Raw genomic sequence first — 16,360 nt, 5'->3', positions numbered from 1 at the left:
ATCTTTAATTGTATTAATTATGTATAACAGTGCTGCATATTTTATTGTTGAAGACTTGGAGCTTTTGGCATTTATTCAAGTGCGGATCTGAAGGATTACTATGGCAATATCCATATTATGTATGTGTATTACTATAGTAAAACATACATCTGTGCGTGTATTTATCTATGGCTATATGTATCTATATGGTTCCAAGTTAAAACTGTGTATATTAATGCGTTAGGTCAAAGGTTTAGGAGACCGTTGTACTAACATGTGCCAGCCTCCCCAGGGATGCATGCAGTAGGTGAAGCAAGCTAGAATGCAGCAGCACCTCTTCAGGTCCTTCCCCCCCTCCAGGAGACACTGCCTCGGCTTCTTTGAAGCAGGCGAGCGGTGTGGTACGAGCTAACAGCTCTGCTCACAAGCTTTCAGATATCCGATTGTGTCACCACAGTGTAGTAACTGAAGTACCTTCCTTAAATGGGCCCAGAGGATCTACAAAACAGGGCCAGGTTTGCTGTTCATCCCTTGCTGTTGATTCTTAAATTAAGTGCTGTCTTGAATTTTGTTGGAGTTTTTCAAAGTTAAAATAAGTTAAAGGTTTTCAGAAGTGGTATTTTTAATTAGCTCTGCAGCTTGTACGCTGTTACGTTTTTTTGAAGGAAGCTCTTACAACCAGTAAAACACATAGTTATGCAGATGTAAGTTTGATGCAGAGGCCCTTGTTGTTTATGAGATAGCCAATACCCCGAACTAAAATACATGGAGTTGTAAGGCAGAACTTGAAATTGTGCTTTATATAAAAATTATTCCCTCTTCTGCTGTCTCTGAATTTGAAGATATTTTTAAAGATCACTTGGTTTAAAGTGGGGTGGGCCTTTCTGAAGCGAGAAGGGGTGTCCTAATGTATCTAATAACTTTCTTCAGAGGCAAGTTTCATTTTTCTTTTTAGTGCAAAGCAAATTTGAATAAAGATGTAGAGCTTGAATGAAGTATTTAGATGTATGATAGCCTGCAAGGAATCACAAAGTTCCTCAGCTACAGAACTACGTTTGCCAGTAATTAAGAAGAAATGTAAGGGGCTAAGTCAGTTCCCAGATAAATCTGAAGGGAAAACATTGCAAGCAGTAGATGTAATTGATTATTTTTTTTTCTTTAAGACATGGGAGAGTAAAAAATGATTGCAGAATAAGGCTTATCCATAAATTAGACCTGATTATAAATTTGTGGAAAAGGAATAAACTTTTATTAGGGAAGCATACTAATGAAAGTCGCAGAAAGCTAAATTGGTGGGTAAACACAAACATCTATTAGGTTGACATTCATGAGACCTCATCAGGAAAGGGGAGACATAAATAGTATATGGGTGAAAAGCCTTAGCTCCAGGCCCATGCGTACAAACCTGGCAGACCCCACAGCAGGGGCGCAGAGGAGAGCAGCCAGTAATAAAATGGTTGGAGCAATTTTCAGCCTCCTTGTTAACCACTCTATGAGGGACTGGATTTCATTTCCTGGGTGCTTATCTTTAGGACAGCTATATAAACTCATTCTTACTCTCTGCATAGTTCATTCTTGCCCAGGTAAATAAATGAGGTGCAGACAGAAAGGCTAAGGAACGTGAGATTTTTGTTCTGACCTCGACCCGAAAGTAATGGCCATAGTACCAGAAATAAAAATGCATCAGAGAAGCATCTGGTGCTTTCTAAGATTTACCTGAGCTCCCTCGGGAGGAGGACAGCTTCACCTGCTCCCTGCTGACACCGAGCCATTTAGTTACAGGCCAGTCATCAGCCTTTCAGAAATATTCGGAGAAGGAGGAAGGGGTGAGATGACAGCCATAAACCTTCCTGCTAGTGCAGACTCCGGTTCTGCTTTGCTCCCTGTTCTGCTAATTGCGGGCAAGATCAACCCCTTACGATGTAAACTGCTGAGAAAGATTAGCAACAGAGAAATACACTGAGCGTGCTTAAGTCATGCTGGAAGTCAATAGTACTTTATGCTTCTAAATCAGTTAATCTGGGCTCGGTGTCATCCTGCAAGATGCTAATTGCTCTGAAGGACTGACACAGTGAAAAAGCCTATGGAGCAATCACTGAGTGTGTAAGGCTCTCTCGTCTGGTTAAGTGTCTTGCAGCATCCCTTTAAATATACTTATCAATATATTAATAGCTAGTAAGTTATGGTTAAATGTGCTGCAGGATCCCAGAACTTTAAAAAAATACTGAACCCATCTAGAACGTGCCTTCAGCAGCTGCTATTAAATCTTTCTTGAGCCTTCAGAGGAGAGAGAAACAGTGACATTTTTCCCACAGCTTGTAGCAAAGTAAATGGTCCACTGACATGCGGATTGATAGCAGTCACTGGACAGATTACTTTTTGTTCACAGTATTTGAAGGCTGAATATATAATAGTAAATTGAACAGTGCCAGAAAATTGCCAGAAATTGCACCCAGGCCCAGGAATATGATTTGTCTGTATTGTACAAGTTTTAGGCTGATCCCTCGTACAATTTTGCCTTTGACTAACTAGCACTCTCCCAAATAATCTGCAGAAGTAGTTCTCCCAAATAATCTGCAGAAGTAGTTCTCCCAAATAATCTGCAGAAGTAGCTCTCCCAAATAATCTGCAGAAGTAGTTTGGGAGCCAGTGTAGGGTAAGGCCTGTTCCCAGTCCTCAGTTTCCCTGTGGCCAAATGGCTTTGAGGGGCAGGAGGATTTGCACTGTTGTCTTGCACTAGCAAATGATGCTTTGGCCCCGTGCCTCAGCTCCTTTTTATGGCTCAGAGGTGTGGTGAATAGAGTTTTGCTGCAAGCACTGAGCAGCCTCAATAACTTTGGAAAGGATCTGTGGATGCTCACGGACAATTCTGTTTCCTTTGAGTTACTAATATGAGGTCAATATGAAAAGAAAGGAATCTGTAATCAGACGTATTAGGGTTTTGTTTTCCTTGGGGGCTTGTGAGATATTTACATTGCAAAGAAAAAGGGATGGTGAAGGGAAGCATTGTTTGAATGGTAAATTCTGCAAATTTACAAAAAAATTACAGGAATTTACTAACTAAACTATTTGTTTGCCTGAAAATAATAACCAAACGTAAGGAATTCTGTCCTAGTTCACAATATGACACAGCTCTTATTACTGTAGGAAAAAACAACTTTTTAATCATTTTTGTCTTGTTTTGTTTCTTTTTGCCTTCTCTTTTATTCTTCTGCACAGAGGGACACTTGGCTGATGTGCCTTAATTAGGAGTTTAAAGCAAGGCTACATGAGCACCATTGCGTAGCACGAGCTACAGGAGTTCCTGTTCCCTCTTCTCCTCCACACATAGTGGTGGATCAGAGGGAAAGGACAGCTGCTGTCTCTTAGATTTGAAATCCTGATACTTCATGACAATATTTTGGGATTTTACTGGTTTCAAATTTGTATTATAGTAGTTTAGTTTGGTTTCATTACAACATTTTAGCCGAGAAGAACTGAATAAATTCATATATCGCTAAACGTGCTAATAACAATAAAGAGTTTCAGATATACAAAACTCCCTGAAAGACTGTTTAAGTTATTTATGCATCCTCTAAAGCCAGTTATTGCTTGTTGGGTTTTTTCTTCGTTATTGCTTTTTTTTTTTCCTCCTATTTTTTTTTTCCTTGCAGTCATACTTGGCCACAAGGAAACAGGGATACATTTAAAGGAACAGAGAAAATTTATCCTGCAGTAACTTCCTAATCAGGGGGAAAAACTTACGCCAATCCAATCAGGCTTGTCTCTGAGGCTGCCGAAGCCCATCTCTCCACATGCACTGATCTCACTAGGCTGCTTCTGTAGCCAGCGAGGAGAGGGCTGAACTGCCCTTTGGAAGCAACTGTTGCTTTTCTAACTTAAGAGTCTCAGTTACAGGCTTAAACCCGGGTCGATCCTTAGATTTTGTTGTTGTACTTTCCTTAGAAGCATGCATTTGCCTTCTGCGTTTCTGCACTGCACTATGTTGACTGTTTCATCCAGCATTGCTTTTATCAGTAAAAGGTATCTGTAGCATCACAGCAACAAGAGTTTGCCTTTGCAAACTATGGTGTAAAAATTGCTCTTTCCCGCACTGAAACATGCAGCAATACCCCGCAGGATTAGGAAAAAGCAGTAGACTGAGTGATGTGGAGTGGGATGATCCCCAGGTGCCTGGAAGGGAGCAGTACTCTCCTGGGGCTGTAGGCTGCCCGGCACCCAGTGCCCCTGGGTTTAACTTTTACTGGGAACCACACCGCCGGCGTTTCCGCGCGTGGAAGGGACTGCTGCCCCTCTCTTTGCGCTCTTTCTTGCACGTACAAAAGACTGACCTCTCAGCATTTTTATTCTCTTTTGCTACACTTTCAAAAAGATGAACGTGAAAAGTTATAAACCTAAAGGCATATACCAAAAAACCTGAAGATTTTGTTGTTGTTGTTGTTGTTGTTTAAATTTGAAGTGAGACCAGACAGTATGTGAAAGAGCCTGCAATCCCATCTGAGTTCTCATGAAAGCAGGTGAGGTCAGCGTGTCTGCCCACGCTTCCTTCCACTTCCTTGTAAAACCCAAAGTGCATAGCAGGGTGTCCAGTTTACTTAATTGTCTCTCAGAAAGTCTCCAGTAGTGTGGATGTTTTGTCATGTCCCCAGGAGATCCTGTTTCTGTACACTGTTTCTCCCTAGTACATCCTCTTCCCTATGGCTTTTTTTTTTTATCATTATAGTGAAGAAATATTTATTAACCACAACAGCCAGTAGGCAAAAAGTTGTTTGCTTTGCTATAAAGGAAAGTGCATTGTTTGAGAGCACCCTGCTAGCTGAAGGATGCCTTCTTCCAAAAGGGACCAACCTCAGTAATTGTCAGAAAACGTAAAGACTCTTCATAGTTTTCACTGTGGAACTGCTTTAACGACTTCCTTTTGTCCAACAGCTCTACAAAACCGTTATGTAAAGAAACTGTAGTGACTGGAACTTTCCTTGCAGCTGTGTATTTTGCCTCCTATAAGAAGCAGAAATAACATAAAGGACTCCATGACAAAAGGAAAAAAAAAAAACAAACCCAGATGGTGCTGTGTGGCTAAGCAACTTTAAAGAAAGATGAAAGAAACCACAGAGCTCTCTTTAGGTCTTGTAAAAACTCAAGCAGTAAATACCCACTCCTTTGATCTTATTTAACCATGATGATGCTTTATCATCCTCTGTTGCTGAGAAGGAAGAGTTCTGGGGACAAAGAAAAGAGGCAGTTATGATAGTCCTTGAAAGGCCTAGAGATTTAGGATGGCAGCCTGTCAGTAAATAGTTGCTAAGAAAAAGTTATAATTACACTGTCCAGCTCAGCCATGATCGAATCTAACATTGCCTGTTGTATTACGTCTGTCCTTTCCCATCTTCCTCAGACCCACTTCTCCCTTTACATCCGAAGCCCTATAGTCCAGCCGTGATCACTGCAGTTGTGGCGCACGGTGACGTTCCTGGATGTCACATCGGTCTCTGCGTTCTCGGCCACCTATAGATAGATGGCAGATGGCAGTTTCAAATGCATGCGCATTTGTAATTCTCATTCTGGTCCATTGAAAAATAAGTAGAAAGTGTTGGGGATCACTGTCTCCATTCCAGTGAACAAGCCCCGGGTAACGTTTGCAGACAATTTATCTCTTGTCTAGGCAATCTCAGGCTGTCATTCTGTTTCATGGAGGTTCACAACACTGCAGCAGGAATGCCTCTGATTATTCATTTGAGCTAGACGAGGATGGTTTTAAATTAAAAAAAAAAAAAAAAAAGAAAAAAGGGAATATCTGGAAAGGTAAAACCTTAATATCACATGAAATAAATAGCTTGGGTAACAGCTTCTGCTTTTATTTGACTTTTTTTTTTTTTTTAAAAAAGGCAAGTTTTGAATAAAAGATACCATGTCCTGAAATTGTTATAAAATTGCATAGTATGTTCCACCTGCACTGAAGACAAATGACGTGTGGCTTTCTTAGCTATGAGCTTGCATAATACTACATTAAAAGAGTCATCTCGGGCAAAAAGACATATTTGTTTTCCAGTGACTATATGAATAAGAGAACAAGTCAAGCACTGTACTGAGATGCAGTATTTATTTATGATAGGTGGTATAAAACTCTCATACATCTGTATAGCTAGATGATTTGGCTGATAAATATATCCTGGAAAAAATGTAGCGATCATTGAATTCCTTAATAATGGAAATAATTTCTTTAAATGACATACTAGGAATACAGTCCCAGATTCCACGAATCCTGCCTGTCCAATCAGGGTGTTCAGAGGCCAGATACATTACTTGCAAAAGTTTTTACAACTATTGTTCTTAGCAAGGAAGTGCCAACTCCATGCTTTCCTGATTCATAGCGTAATGTTGCAAACGATACAGAGAATAAAATGTTAAATATTCCACAACTTCACTCACAGGATTAGTGTAATAGCCTTAGGTATGCACTAGTGAATTACCTGTTTGATTAGCAGTTGAGAACCTGAGGGAATGCTGTATCTGAAATTACATTCAAAAATGCACGTATAGGTTTTAATGTCAAAATAACCACATCCTTCTAGCTTATTTTCTCACTGTTGCAGCTTTTACATAGAAATCATTCTACTCTACTCACCAAGTGCATTTGTGGTATACAATGCTACCAAAACAAAAAGAGGTTTTTTTTAGTGTTTTACATCTCCATCTAAGAGAGAATTTAAATGCAAATACTGCAGATATTTTCAATGTAAGTTAATTTTTTTCAGATTTGGAACCTCTTCTTTTTTGGTAGGAGATAAGTATGGAATAGCATTTCAATAAACCAGTGGAAACTCATTTACTCTTTGAAAGGCTGTTTGATTAAATGAACAGAAAGGATCAAAAGGACTCATTGTGAAATGCTGGATGAATGTTTTGGAGACTTCAGTGACAATCAATTGTTTCAATAAACCATGAAGTAACATCTTACAAGAAATGTCTTAAATGAGCACATTGTTAAAATTGTGTAGTGAAAATGTGTGCTTACCTAGTATTTTTAAAAGTAGACAATAATGAGTTTCTATCTTGTGTGGTAAAATGCTCACTGCTGCTGTGAGTGATGGGAGAAAAAAAAAGGCAAAACTTCTGCTCAGTTTAGGGCCCTGTCGTAAACCAAAACTTTACTGGCACGTTGCCTTTATTATACTTAGGGTCACATCTACTAGAGTCAGTTGAATTACACACTATTTCTTTTAATCAGTTGCAGACACGGTAAATCATTTCCTTGCTTAAGTATTAAGAAAGCAAGTGATAACACTTTAAATAGAGGTTTGAAAAGAAATTAATTTTTTGTAGGATATGAGAATTTTGAAAGTTTAGGGGTTTGTTGCTTTTTTCCCCCCCAAAAAACCTGGAAGAGAAATGAACAAAACACTGAGATTCTTTGCAGAGGGAATGCTGTCCCTGGGAGATGTACATCTGACTTTGTCATGTGACTGCAGATAGGAAGCCTTTGGCAGATGGACTGCAATATGGCCATAAGTGCCAGAAATACATCCTGGAGCAGGAGCTGTAAGAACGGAGGCTGCAAAGGAGCCAGTCCGGTGGAGGCAGTGAGGTGAACTTTCATTAGACGCCTCTCTAGTGGCCATGTGTCAAAAACCATCTGACAAATGGGTCTCCCGTGAAATCCAGCCTACCTTTCAGAGGAACCTTGTGAAAACTTGGACTGGAGAACAGTTTGACATACTTGAATTAGTAAATACTAATGCGGGAAAAAAAAAATTAAATTTATTCTTCAACAACCTGTGTTTGAAACTTTTAAGTGGCAACTGCTTTTGGTCATTTGTCTGTTGCTTTTTTGAACTACTGCCGTTGTTCTGCTGTTGGCATCTGTGCTAGAGCCGCTTGAAGGTTGTAACATTATATTGGCCCATCAAACCCTACAACTGTGTTAGATCAACTGAAATGGGTTGTAGAGTTAAGGCAATCTTACCTGGGTTGTGAAACAAAATCTGGATTCCTCCGTCTCTCTGTTGATATTATTGGGCTAAGTTTTATTTTATGAATAAAAAATTGCTTTGAGCATACAATACTTCTGCTAAACAAACTTTGGTATTTTATTTCCTCACAGGTGAGAAAAGAAAAAGAAAAGAGTTTTGGCCTTAAAGACATTATGGTACCCACTGAAAGTGTCTTATATGGATGAGTAACTTTGTTAGGCTTCCCAGTACACCAAGGGCTTTTAAAATATGCAAATTAGATTGCATTGTGATAAGATTAAATTTGTGGGCTTATGTTCAGTGGCACCTAAAAACGTCCAATAATTTCAGTGGGCTGTGAATTAGATCCACAGAATATGAGAAAGATGGGTTGGATTATGTGACGTAACACATTAACTTGGAACAATATGACGTTTTGTGTCTTTTCAGTGGACGGAGGCTGGTCTTGTTGGTCATCTTGGTCAAAGTGCTCGGCCACTTGTGGAGGAGGGCATTACATGAGAACCCGCTCCTGCACAAACCCAGCACCAGCCTACGGAGGAGATATCTGCCTCGGACTGCACACTGAAGAAGCGCTCTGCAACACACAGCCCTGTCCAGGTACGGCCCATCAGCCCACACAGCTTTGTTGTTTACATGCCACAGAGCAAGGCACTCACAGTCAGGCAACATAATGCTCCTTGATCTGTTAGGTAGGAGCAAATCATTTCTCTCCCTTATTAAGTGCACACTCAGCTCTTACGTGCTACAATCACAGTAAATCGAGTAATAGCAGGATATAGCCTACGGGACACCAAGTCCTCCCTCCCCCTTTAAAAATTAAAATTTAAGTTACCAGGTTCTGGGTCTGGATAAACTAAAATTGTACAATATTTGAAGTGGAGCATGCAAACTTCCTGGAAGACTTTTAATAACAGTATCACAAAGAAGTGCATTTGTTATAATGCTAAACATTCACAGCAGGCAAATAGCTGAGGTTAATATTCAATGTGTATTATCACAAGGTCCTTCAAGTAGATAATGTTTGCCCTGTTTTCATATAAAATACGGAGCAAACTTTAATGCTCTTTGTAAAATACCTTCTTCAACTTTGGATGTTAAGGAGCAGAGACTTCATCTTATTGAATGACTGTGGAGTACTTAGTAAATGAAATGTCTCAGCACTCTTCCTAGCTGTATATTAGGGATCATGACTTTTTCTGTAACTTTTACTCTGCCTTTTGACCCACATTAAAGGAAAACTCATTTTCTTCGTGAAATTTAAGTGAGAAGTAGAGAGTAAAACCACATAAAACCAGATAAAATCATTAGTGAAAAGCCAGTTGGAGGATTTGTTTTCTTATACTGCTGATTAATGGATTACAGGCAGCAGCAAAAGGAAATAAGCAGCACTGATGCCACACTGTATTACTTGCTTCACTTAGAACTCCTAGACTTCATAGCAAAAGTTTTCTGCTCATATGATGAGGCTGTGCATGTGAAGGCACAAGCCCCATGAGTTTGAATTTATGGATCCTATTACCTGTGCTGAACTACGGTTTAAGTTAATTTCCTCTTCTAGGCACTGCATGTCTTGCAGCAGAATAGAAGTACCTCCTTTGTCAAAATTAAAGCAGATGCAACACTCTCTATTGTGTTTTTAAAAAACCCCAAACATAGAAAGCAGTTGATGATTTGATTTTTCAAGACAAATAGTGTACATTTGTACGTAGAAGTTACATAGCTGCCTTGGGATCCTTAAGGCATCTTTAAAAGGTCAGAACTGGCGTGTTCATTGTGCTAGTATTGTAGCTATTTCTCTTGTTGCGCATTTATTTTCTACCACCATTTTTCTAGAAATGCCAGTTTGCAAACATTTCTAAATAATCTCTTCATCTTATTTTAACCTCCTTGCTACCCAAATTTTGGAGTAGATGGGGAGTGGAGGAGGAGGTCAGTTTCATTTTGGTTCAAGAAAGTGAAAACCTTTATAAAGCAATAAAATTTCAGAGGGTGAAGTGTATTCCTCACATTCTGTGATGTTTTATTAGTATTTCAATCTCGCTGAAAATTTGCCATAGGTTTTTCAGACAGCATCATCAACTAGCTGTAAGATGTAGATTTCAAAACTTTTTTTTTACTGCTCTTACTTCACATTGGGCTGAGACAAAAATATCTGCAGTGCTACACATGTTAAGCTTGGACAGAATCCTGCAGCCCTGCAGAGGCATTTTCTTGTGGTGAGGATCATGTGGCCAGTGGTTCTTCCTTGTGCGGATCTGGAATTACCACTGGTGACATTCACTGCTTCAGTGACATGTTTAATATTGGAAGAGAACAGCAGTGACACTTGGAATGTAAGAACAACCAGCCAACACAGAAATATGTATACAAAAATGGAAACTATTTATAATGTTTCTTAAGTTGTGAAAAGAGCAAAGATTTCTTGGCATTTGGAATAGTGCTTTTTTTTTGGCCAAACAAAACCAGCAGGAAACTAAAATTTCTGGAATCCTGATACTAAGGATTTCTTGAGGATATGAAAGGTTAATGGCAAATCCAACTGGAAGTATGCAAGTATGCACTTAAAGTAACAGACTTGTGTGTGCAAAATACATCAGTTTTTCTCATCTTTCATTTTAACAGCTATATCACTGTGTTTGTGGTTTAATTTATCCAAATGCAACTGCATTAACGTGAATGAAAGCGCTGCACTATTGATCAGTAGTGGTTTATAGGCTGCTTATCAGTGAGTGTAATCGGTTGCAACGGTGTCTGTAATGTACTGAATAAACCAGTATTTTATACCTAAAGTATTTACTGCTGCTGTAAGAGGCGAAAATATAATCTGTCCTTGAGTTGCTAACTCACACATGCAAATAATGGATAAAGCAGTTGAGCATTTAGAAATGATGGTGTAGTTCTGCATGAAAGAAATTTATAATCCTACAGACTGGTGGCCTGATCTTTCTGAGGTGCCTTCTTCACCAAGGGATCTTTCAGGAACTGCTTGGACTTAACCTGGCTTCAAAGGCCAGCCAAGACTCTGTAGGAAGAAGACATGACATTTGAGTAAGCCTTGCCGTGTTAGAGGAGAAAAGCAGTTCTGGATTAAACACCTCTCCAGTCCACCCTCTCTTCTCCATTCTCCTGACTTTTGCAAAGAACTGAGGAGCAAGTTGAGAGGAGCCTGCCTGAGGTGCAAGAGAGCCTCAGGTGCTTTGAAGATAAAGAAATCAAAGGGGTGAGGCAGGATGACTGAGTCTGCGGAAGTGCATGCAAAAGCCATGGGTTCAGGTTCTCTGTGACGGCGGAGATAGCGGCTCCACGAAGGGCTCCACGAAGGGCAGGACTGCCGGTTGGTCTGCTGGTGCCTTGCGTCTGCCTGACTCTCGGAGCTCCCAACAGTGGCACTCCCCAAAACACAGGTTTGGTACCAGGATCCACCGTTGCAGGGATGTCCATCCCTCTCACGCTTGCAGTGATGTCCTCTCTCTCCCCTCCTGTGGTTCTGTGTGCCAGATGGAGCGGATCAGCACAGCACCAGACCCACTGACTGCCCGGGCTGTAGAGGGACCCCAGAAGGGCGAGAGATGCCCTGTGTTCCGTATGTGGGAAGCTCCCAACACACACAGTGTCTTTTATAGGACCCCAAAAGGGCAGGCTGAAACGGCAGCCTTGCCCAGTCACCCATGTGTGACCTGGCATGATCCGTGCGTGCTCTGAGGTTCCTATTTTATCACGGGATGTAGCCCCTTCAGCAAGGAACCTGGTGGCCCAAAAGCACAGCGGACGAGACGGGGCTGCAGAGCGCACCAGCCAACAAGCTGCATTTAGGGCGCTCGCGAGCGGTTTGGCTGCTGCTGCATATATCCCGATTATACCAGCATCGGGGGAGAGGACTGGCTCTGGCTTAAGCGTGTTCTCTGCCACCGATGAGAACTGGGCCAGGATTTGTAACGAGCAGCATTCCTTTAAACCTGAATGAGCAGGGCCTTATTGTTACTAAATACTTCAGGTAAGGATCCGTGTCCTTAGTTCACTTGGGTGCAGCAGCTGACACTGGCGGTGACAGCGGCAGCTCCTGCATGTCCCACACTGTACGAGCAGGAAGAAGGCTCTCCGTTTGCTTGACTCCCACCTCAGCTCTCCTGCCCCCTGAATTAGGATCCAACTACTTATGTCATCTGCCTCCATGCTCCTACCACCCACTCTGGAAATGAGGCCCTCCCAGGACCTCTCCTAGGAAACAGGAGAGCTGACGGACAAAGCTGAGGATTCTTGCTCCTCACGATGACGAGATCCTACTGTTTGACATCAGCTGCTTGTGTCGAGGTATCTGCCCTGGTGTTCAAAGGAGGCCCCATCCAGACAGGTGCTAATTGTTCATAAATATCAATATCCGGGTTCTTACCTGAGCTGCTGAGTAAATCTATTTTACGAACAGCTCCACAAGTGACGGTGCGCATCCGGACCACAGACCGCTAGGACTGATGGCTGCTGCCTCTAAGCAGCTCTCTCCTGCTGTCTCGAAACGGTCCCAGGACCACTGCTTGAGATCCTCTGTTATGCTAAAGTTACGTCAGTCTCCTCCGTCCATCTCTTTTTACCGTGCTACTGGTTAGGAAGTGCATGTCCAACACCATCATGGAAAGAATCTATGGCTTGACTTTTTTCAAGACTGCAATCTCAAGTATTCCTGCCAGAATCTGTTAAATTTTAGATGGCTGAGAGTTTTATTATTTTCCTCTATGGCCAAGGGGAAAGGAATGAGTAAATATGAACCCTGTATGCTGGATTTATACAATGTATTGAAAAGGGCCCAAAACAGTGTAAGACTTTACTGACTTTCCACCCGATTCACAAAAAGTGTACAAAAGCTTCATTAATTTTCCAAATTATTCACAAATTTTAATGTTCTTCAATCTAACTTGAAACAAAATCAGGTTAATGTATACTTTTTTATTTGAAGCAAAATGGAATTTCTAAATTGGGTTCATATTGGTATAAAATCAATTAAAATTTTGAAGTAGAAACAAACTTGGTTTGGGACAGTAGGACTGTTCGTTCCATATCAAAGCCATAAAACCTATCTCAGTGGGAAAGCTGACAGAAGAAAGAAGAAAGTTTAACTGAGCTCTGTCTTTAGTATACTTGCCAAACTCAGGACACCCCTGTGAAGGCAGAATTGTGCTTGAATTTTAAGAAAGCTGAGCTCAGTAAACTCACAGGACCTCATGGGAATGAGATCAATTCACTTCATTTAAGGGAAGTATGCTGAGGTCACACAGGCATAAAATAAAAATGTCTTAATCAAAACTACATAGGCAGAGAAAGAAATACAAAGAAACAATAGAAGCTGATAATGAACTGAATGGAGAAGAGAAGGCGAGAATACTTGATGAGGTCGCTTCTATCCACAGCAAAGAAGTGGACAAAAGCTAAAAAAAAAAAAGAAAAAAGAAAAAAAAGTATCTGCAAGATACAACTAGTTTTGTGGTTAAATAAACATCCTGTTCCAGACCTGGAATACATACTCTTGCAGCTCTTACTGCTGCTTGTCAGGTACGTAAAAAAAACCAGTGCCATTGTCCACCCTAATGACCTAGACTGGAATTAACTCCACAGTAATCGCTCGTTCAGTCACCACCACAGAATCCCTCCGGCCTCTCACTTCCACACTCGCAGGCCGTGGCAGAAGCCCAAGCCATGATATGTCTGCGACAAATTTACCATCACACTCTACATTCCAGAGACTTTTGCCAAAGCCGAACTGCCTTTGTTTTATCGTAATGGAAGGGCTGTCCTCTGCTGGCTGGGGATGAGTCCTCCTGTCCTAGTTCAGAAATACAGACTATTTCTCTCGCGCTCGGTGTACCTGAAGCGTTTAACGGCAGCGTCTGCCTGTGTGTCCCTCTCTGCCCGTTGCAGACAGCTGGTCCGAGTGGTCCGAGTGGTCCGACTGCGACTCGTCCGGCTTCCAGTTCCGCGTCCGTCAGTGCATCATTTTGTTCCCCGTGGGCAGCCAGTGCACGGGCAACACCACAGAGAGCCGAGCCTGTGCTTTGGACTCCAACTTTATACCAGGTGAGCTCAGCCTGCTCCTTGAAGGATCGGCGAAACCTCCCAACGTTTCAGGAGCGAGGCGCGGTACCGTCCCAGGCTGCGCTGTGCAGCGCCGAGGGCTGGAACAGAGCTTGCCCTTGGCAGCCAAAGCACGTTGGTCTGTTTGCGTAGGGCTGATGTTGCTCGATCTTCTGTCAAGTAACTAGTGATAGGATGAGGGGAAATGGCCTCAAGTTGCGGCAGGGGAGGTTTAGGTTGGATATTAGAAAAAATTCCTTCACCGAAAGGGTTATCAGGCACTGGAACAGGCTGCCCAGGGATGTGGTGGAGTCACCATCCCTGAAGGCGTTCAAAAAACGCGTAGACATGGCACTTCAGGACAGGGTGTAGTGGTCATGGTGGTGTTGGGTTGACGGTTGGACTCGATGACCTTAAAGGTCTTTTCCAACCTAAACGATTCTACGATTCTGTGATCTGGTGTCTCCATGAAAAACTGCCTCAGGCGCGGAGCGCTGTGGAGCTGCCCCTCCTGTCACCACCCGGGACTTCGGTCAGTCGCCGTCCCAGCATTCTGCAGGTCCCTCCCGTCCTACGTGGTGGCGGGGTGCAGGGATGACTACAGCCAGCTAGGAGAAATAGTTTGCTTTTTACTTTAATGTAAGTGTTTTTGAGACTTTCGGGTTATTAGAGAAACATTCCTCTAGGTTTTGTGGTTTGCATATACAAAAGTGGGTGCTGTGGTAGTTAATCTGGAAATCATTTCACAGAGTCCCTTAAATTAATAACTGCTTAGAAAGGTACATACTATGCCTCAGGTCCTTGTGTCCCCCATGACCACCAAGTACCTGGTGGATAGTCATGTCATGTATTATTCTATAGCATTTGTCGAAACTCATGACTGTACTCTTTTTTATTATTATTTCTTTTTTAAAACACAGCAGTCATTTAAATCCACACAACAGTATGGGTGGCCACATTGCATTGCTGCTAACAGTTATCTTTCCGCCTGTGTACATTTAAAAAAGCTAGCAGTCTATTCACAGACAGAGAAATGTACATTTTATTGTGTCATTTGAAATGTAATTATGTTTACTCAGTGCAGCAACGTTTTTTTTCCCCGTGACTATGCGGTACAATATAGTACAATATAACAAAGAAATCAACAAATGTAAATACTTTTGTGGATGGTGCATAATGCTTTAACTCCCAAATACTATTTTTTCCTCCAAAACCAATGCAAAAAATGTCAGTCTGAAAGCAAAAACTCCCACATTGTATTTTCCCCTTTTTCTCAGGCTTTCGAAGCAGCTCCGTTAAAGTTCACATTCTGTGAATCCCCTGCTTAATGCAATAGAAGCTCTACATCTTGTTTTGGAACGTAGGCACTTTCAGAATCTGAAACGAGCCACCTCTTCTCTCGCCCTTCTGGTTGGTTTGCCACTCCTCCTCAAACCACCCCTATCCCAGCAGATAAGCTCATGCCCGTTACGCTCACCTTCGGCAAACTACCTTGCTCTCTTGGGCTCGGCTCGCTTTCCCTCCTCCGGGTGCCCCGAGTCGCGGTTCTCCCCCTCGCTCCCTCCTGCCCTCTCTGTCTCCTTCGCCGCCCTCCTGTCCTCACCCACGTGGCGTCTCCTCCTGCTTACCTTAGCGCCGTTCCTCTCCAGAACTCACTGCACCGAGTGGTTCTGGCAGAGCGCAGAAGCGACTCCTCCTTGTCCTTGCTGCTCCTGTGTTTCCGTAGTCCTTACCGGCATTACCTTGCAGAGCTTTGCGGGTTTCTGGTACCTTTTTTTCTGCTTTTTGTTTGGGTTGTGAATTAACAGTCTCAACCAAAGTATGCTCTCAGCTTTTAACTCTCTGTGAGAGTGTTTTTCTGCCAGGTCTGATACTTTCTCACTTAGATAATAGTTGTTATTGATTTAGCATGTGAAGAAAGGTAAAAAATTGTGATCCCTTTAGCAGTAGCTGCGTTTGGATCACCTTTTGGTGGGTCAGTGGAGAGCCTGCTCTGTTAATTCCTCACACAGAAGCTACAGCATACCTGCGGGCATCATTGCTGCCCTTCTCTGGTCTGATTTTTAGTTCTACTAGAGACATCCTTAGATGGGAAGAGCTGCATGCAGTGTTCATGCTGTGGACAACGCATAGATTTGTAAAGTGCCATAATGCTGATTACCCTGTCCTACTCACTGTTGCTTTCTTGGTAGTACCTAGCGTTTGGTTTGCCTTTTGATTGTTTCTGAACACTAAGCCGATATTTTCATGGAACAATTTGTCATAACCCCCGGTGTCCCTCTTCAGTAGTCATAGTCACCTCACAGCCCATCATTTTATATGTGAAGCTAGGATTGCTTTCCACTGTA

At 42.1% G+C, this 16,360-nt stretch overlaps 1 protein-coding gene across 2 annotated transcripts in view; it reads left to right on the top strand.

The window, feature by feature from the left end:
* SEMA5A (semaphorin 5A) overlaps window positions 1-16,360 on the top strand; it is a 330,300-nt gene that overhangs the window by 304,094 nt on the left and 9,846 nt on the right. For both annotated transcript variants that reach the window (XM_069808839.1, XM_069808840.1), the window contains exons 19-20: window positions 8,379-8,549; window positions 13,860-14,015. In XM_069808839.1, coding sequence (XP_069664940.1) covers window positions 8,379-8,549; window positions 13,860-14,015 — 327 coding nt within the window. The remainder of the gene's footprint in view (window positions 1-8,378; window positions 8,550-13,859; window positions 14,016-16,360) is intronic.

Source organism: Haliaeetus albicilla, chromosome 21, assembly GCF_947461875.1.
Source record: "Haliaeetus albicilla chromosome 21, bHalAlb1.1, whole genome shotgun sequence".
Lineage (NCBI taxonomy): Eukaryota > Metazoa > Chordata > Aves > Accipitriformes > Accipitridae > Haliaeetus > Haliaeetus albicilla.
The sequence above is the reverse complement of the archived record's forward strand: the minus strand, read 5'-3'. Positions and strand labels throughout refer to the sequence as shown.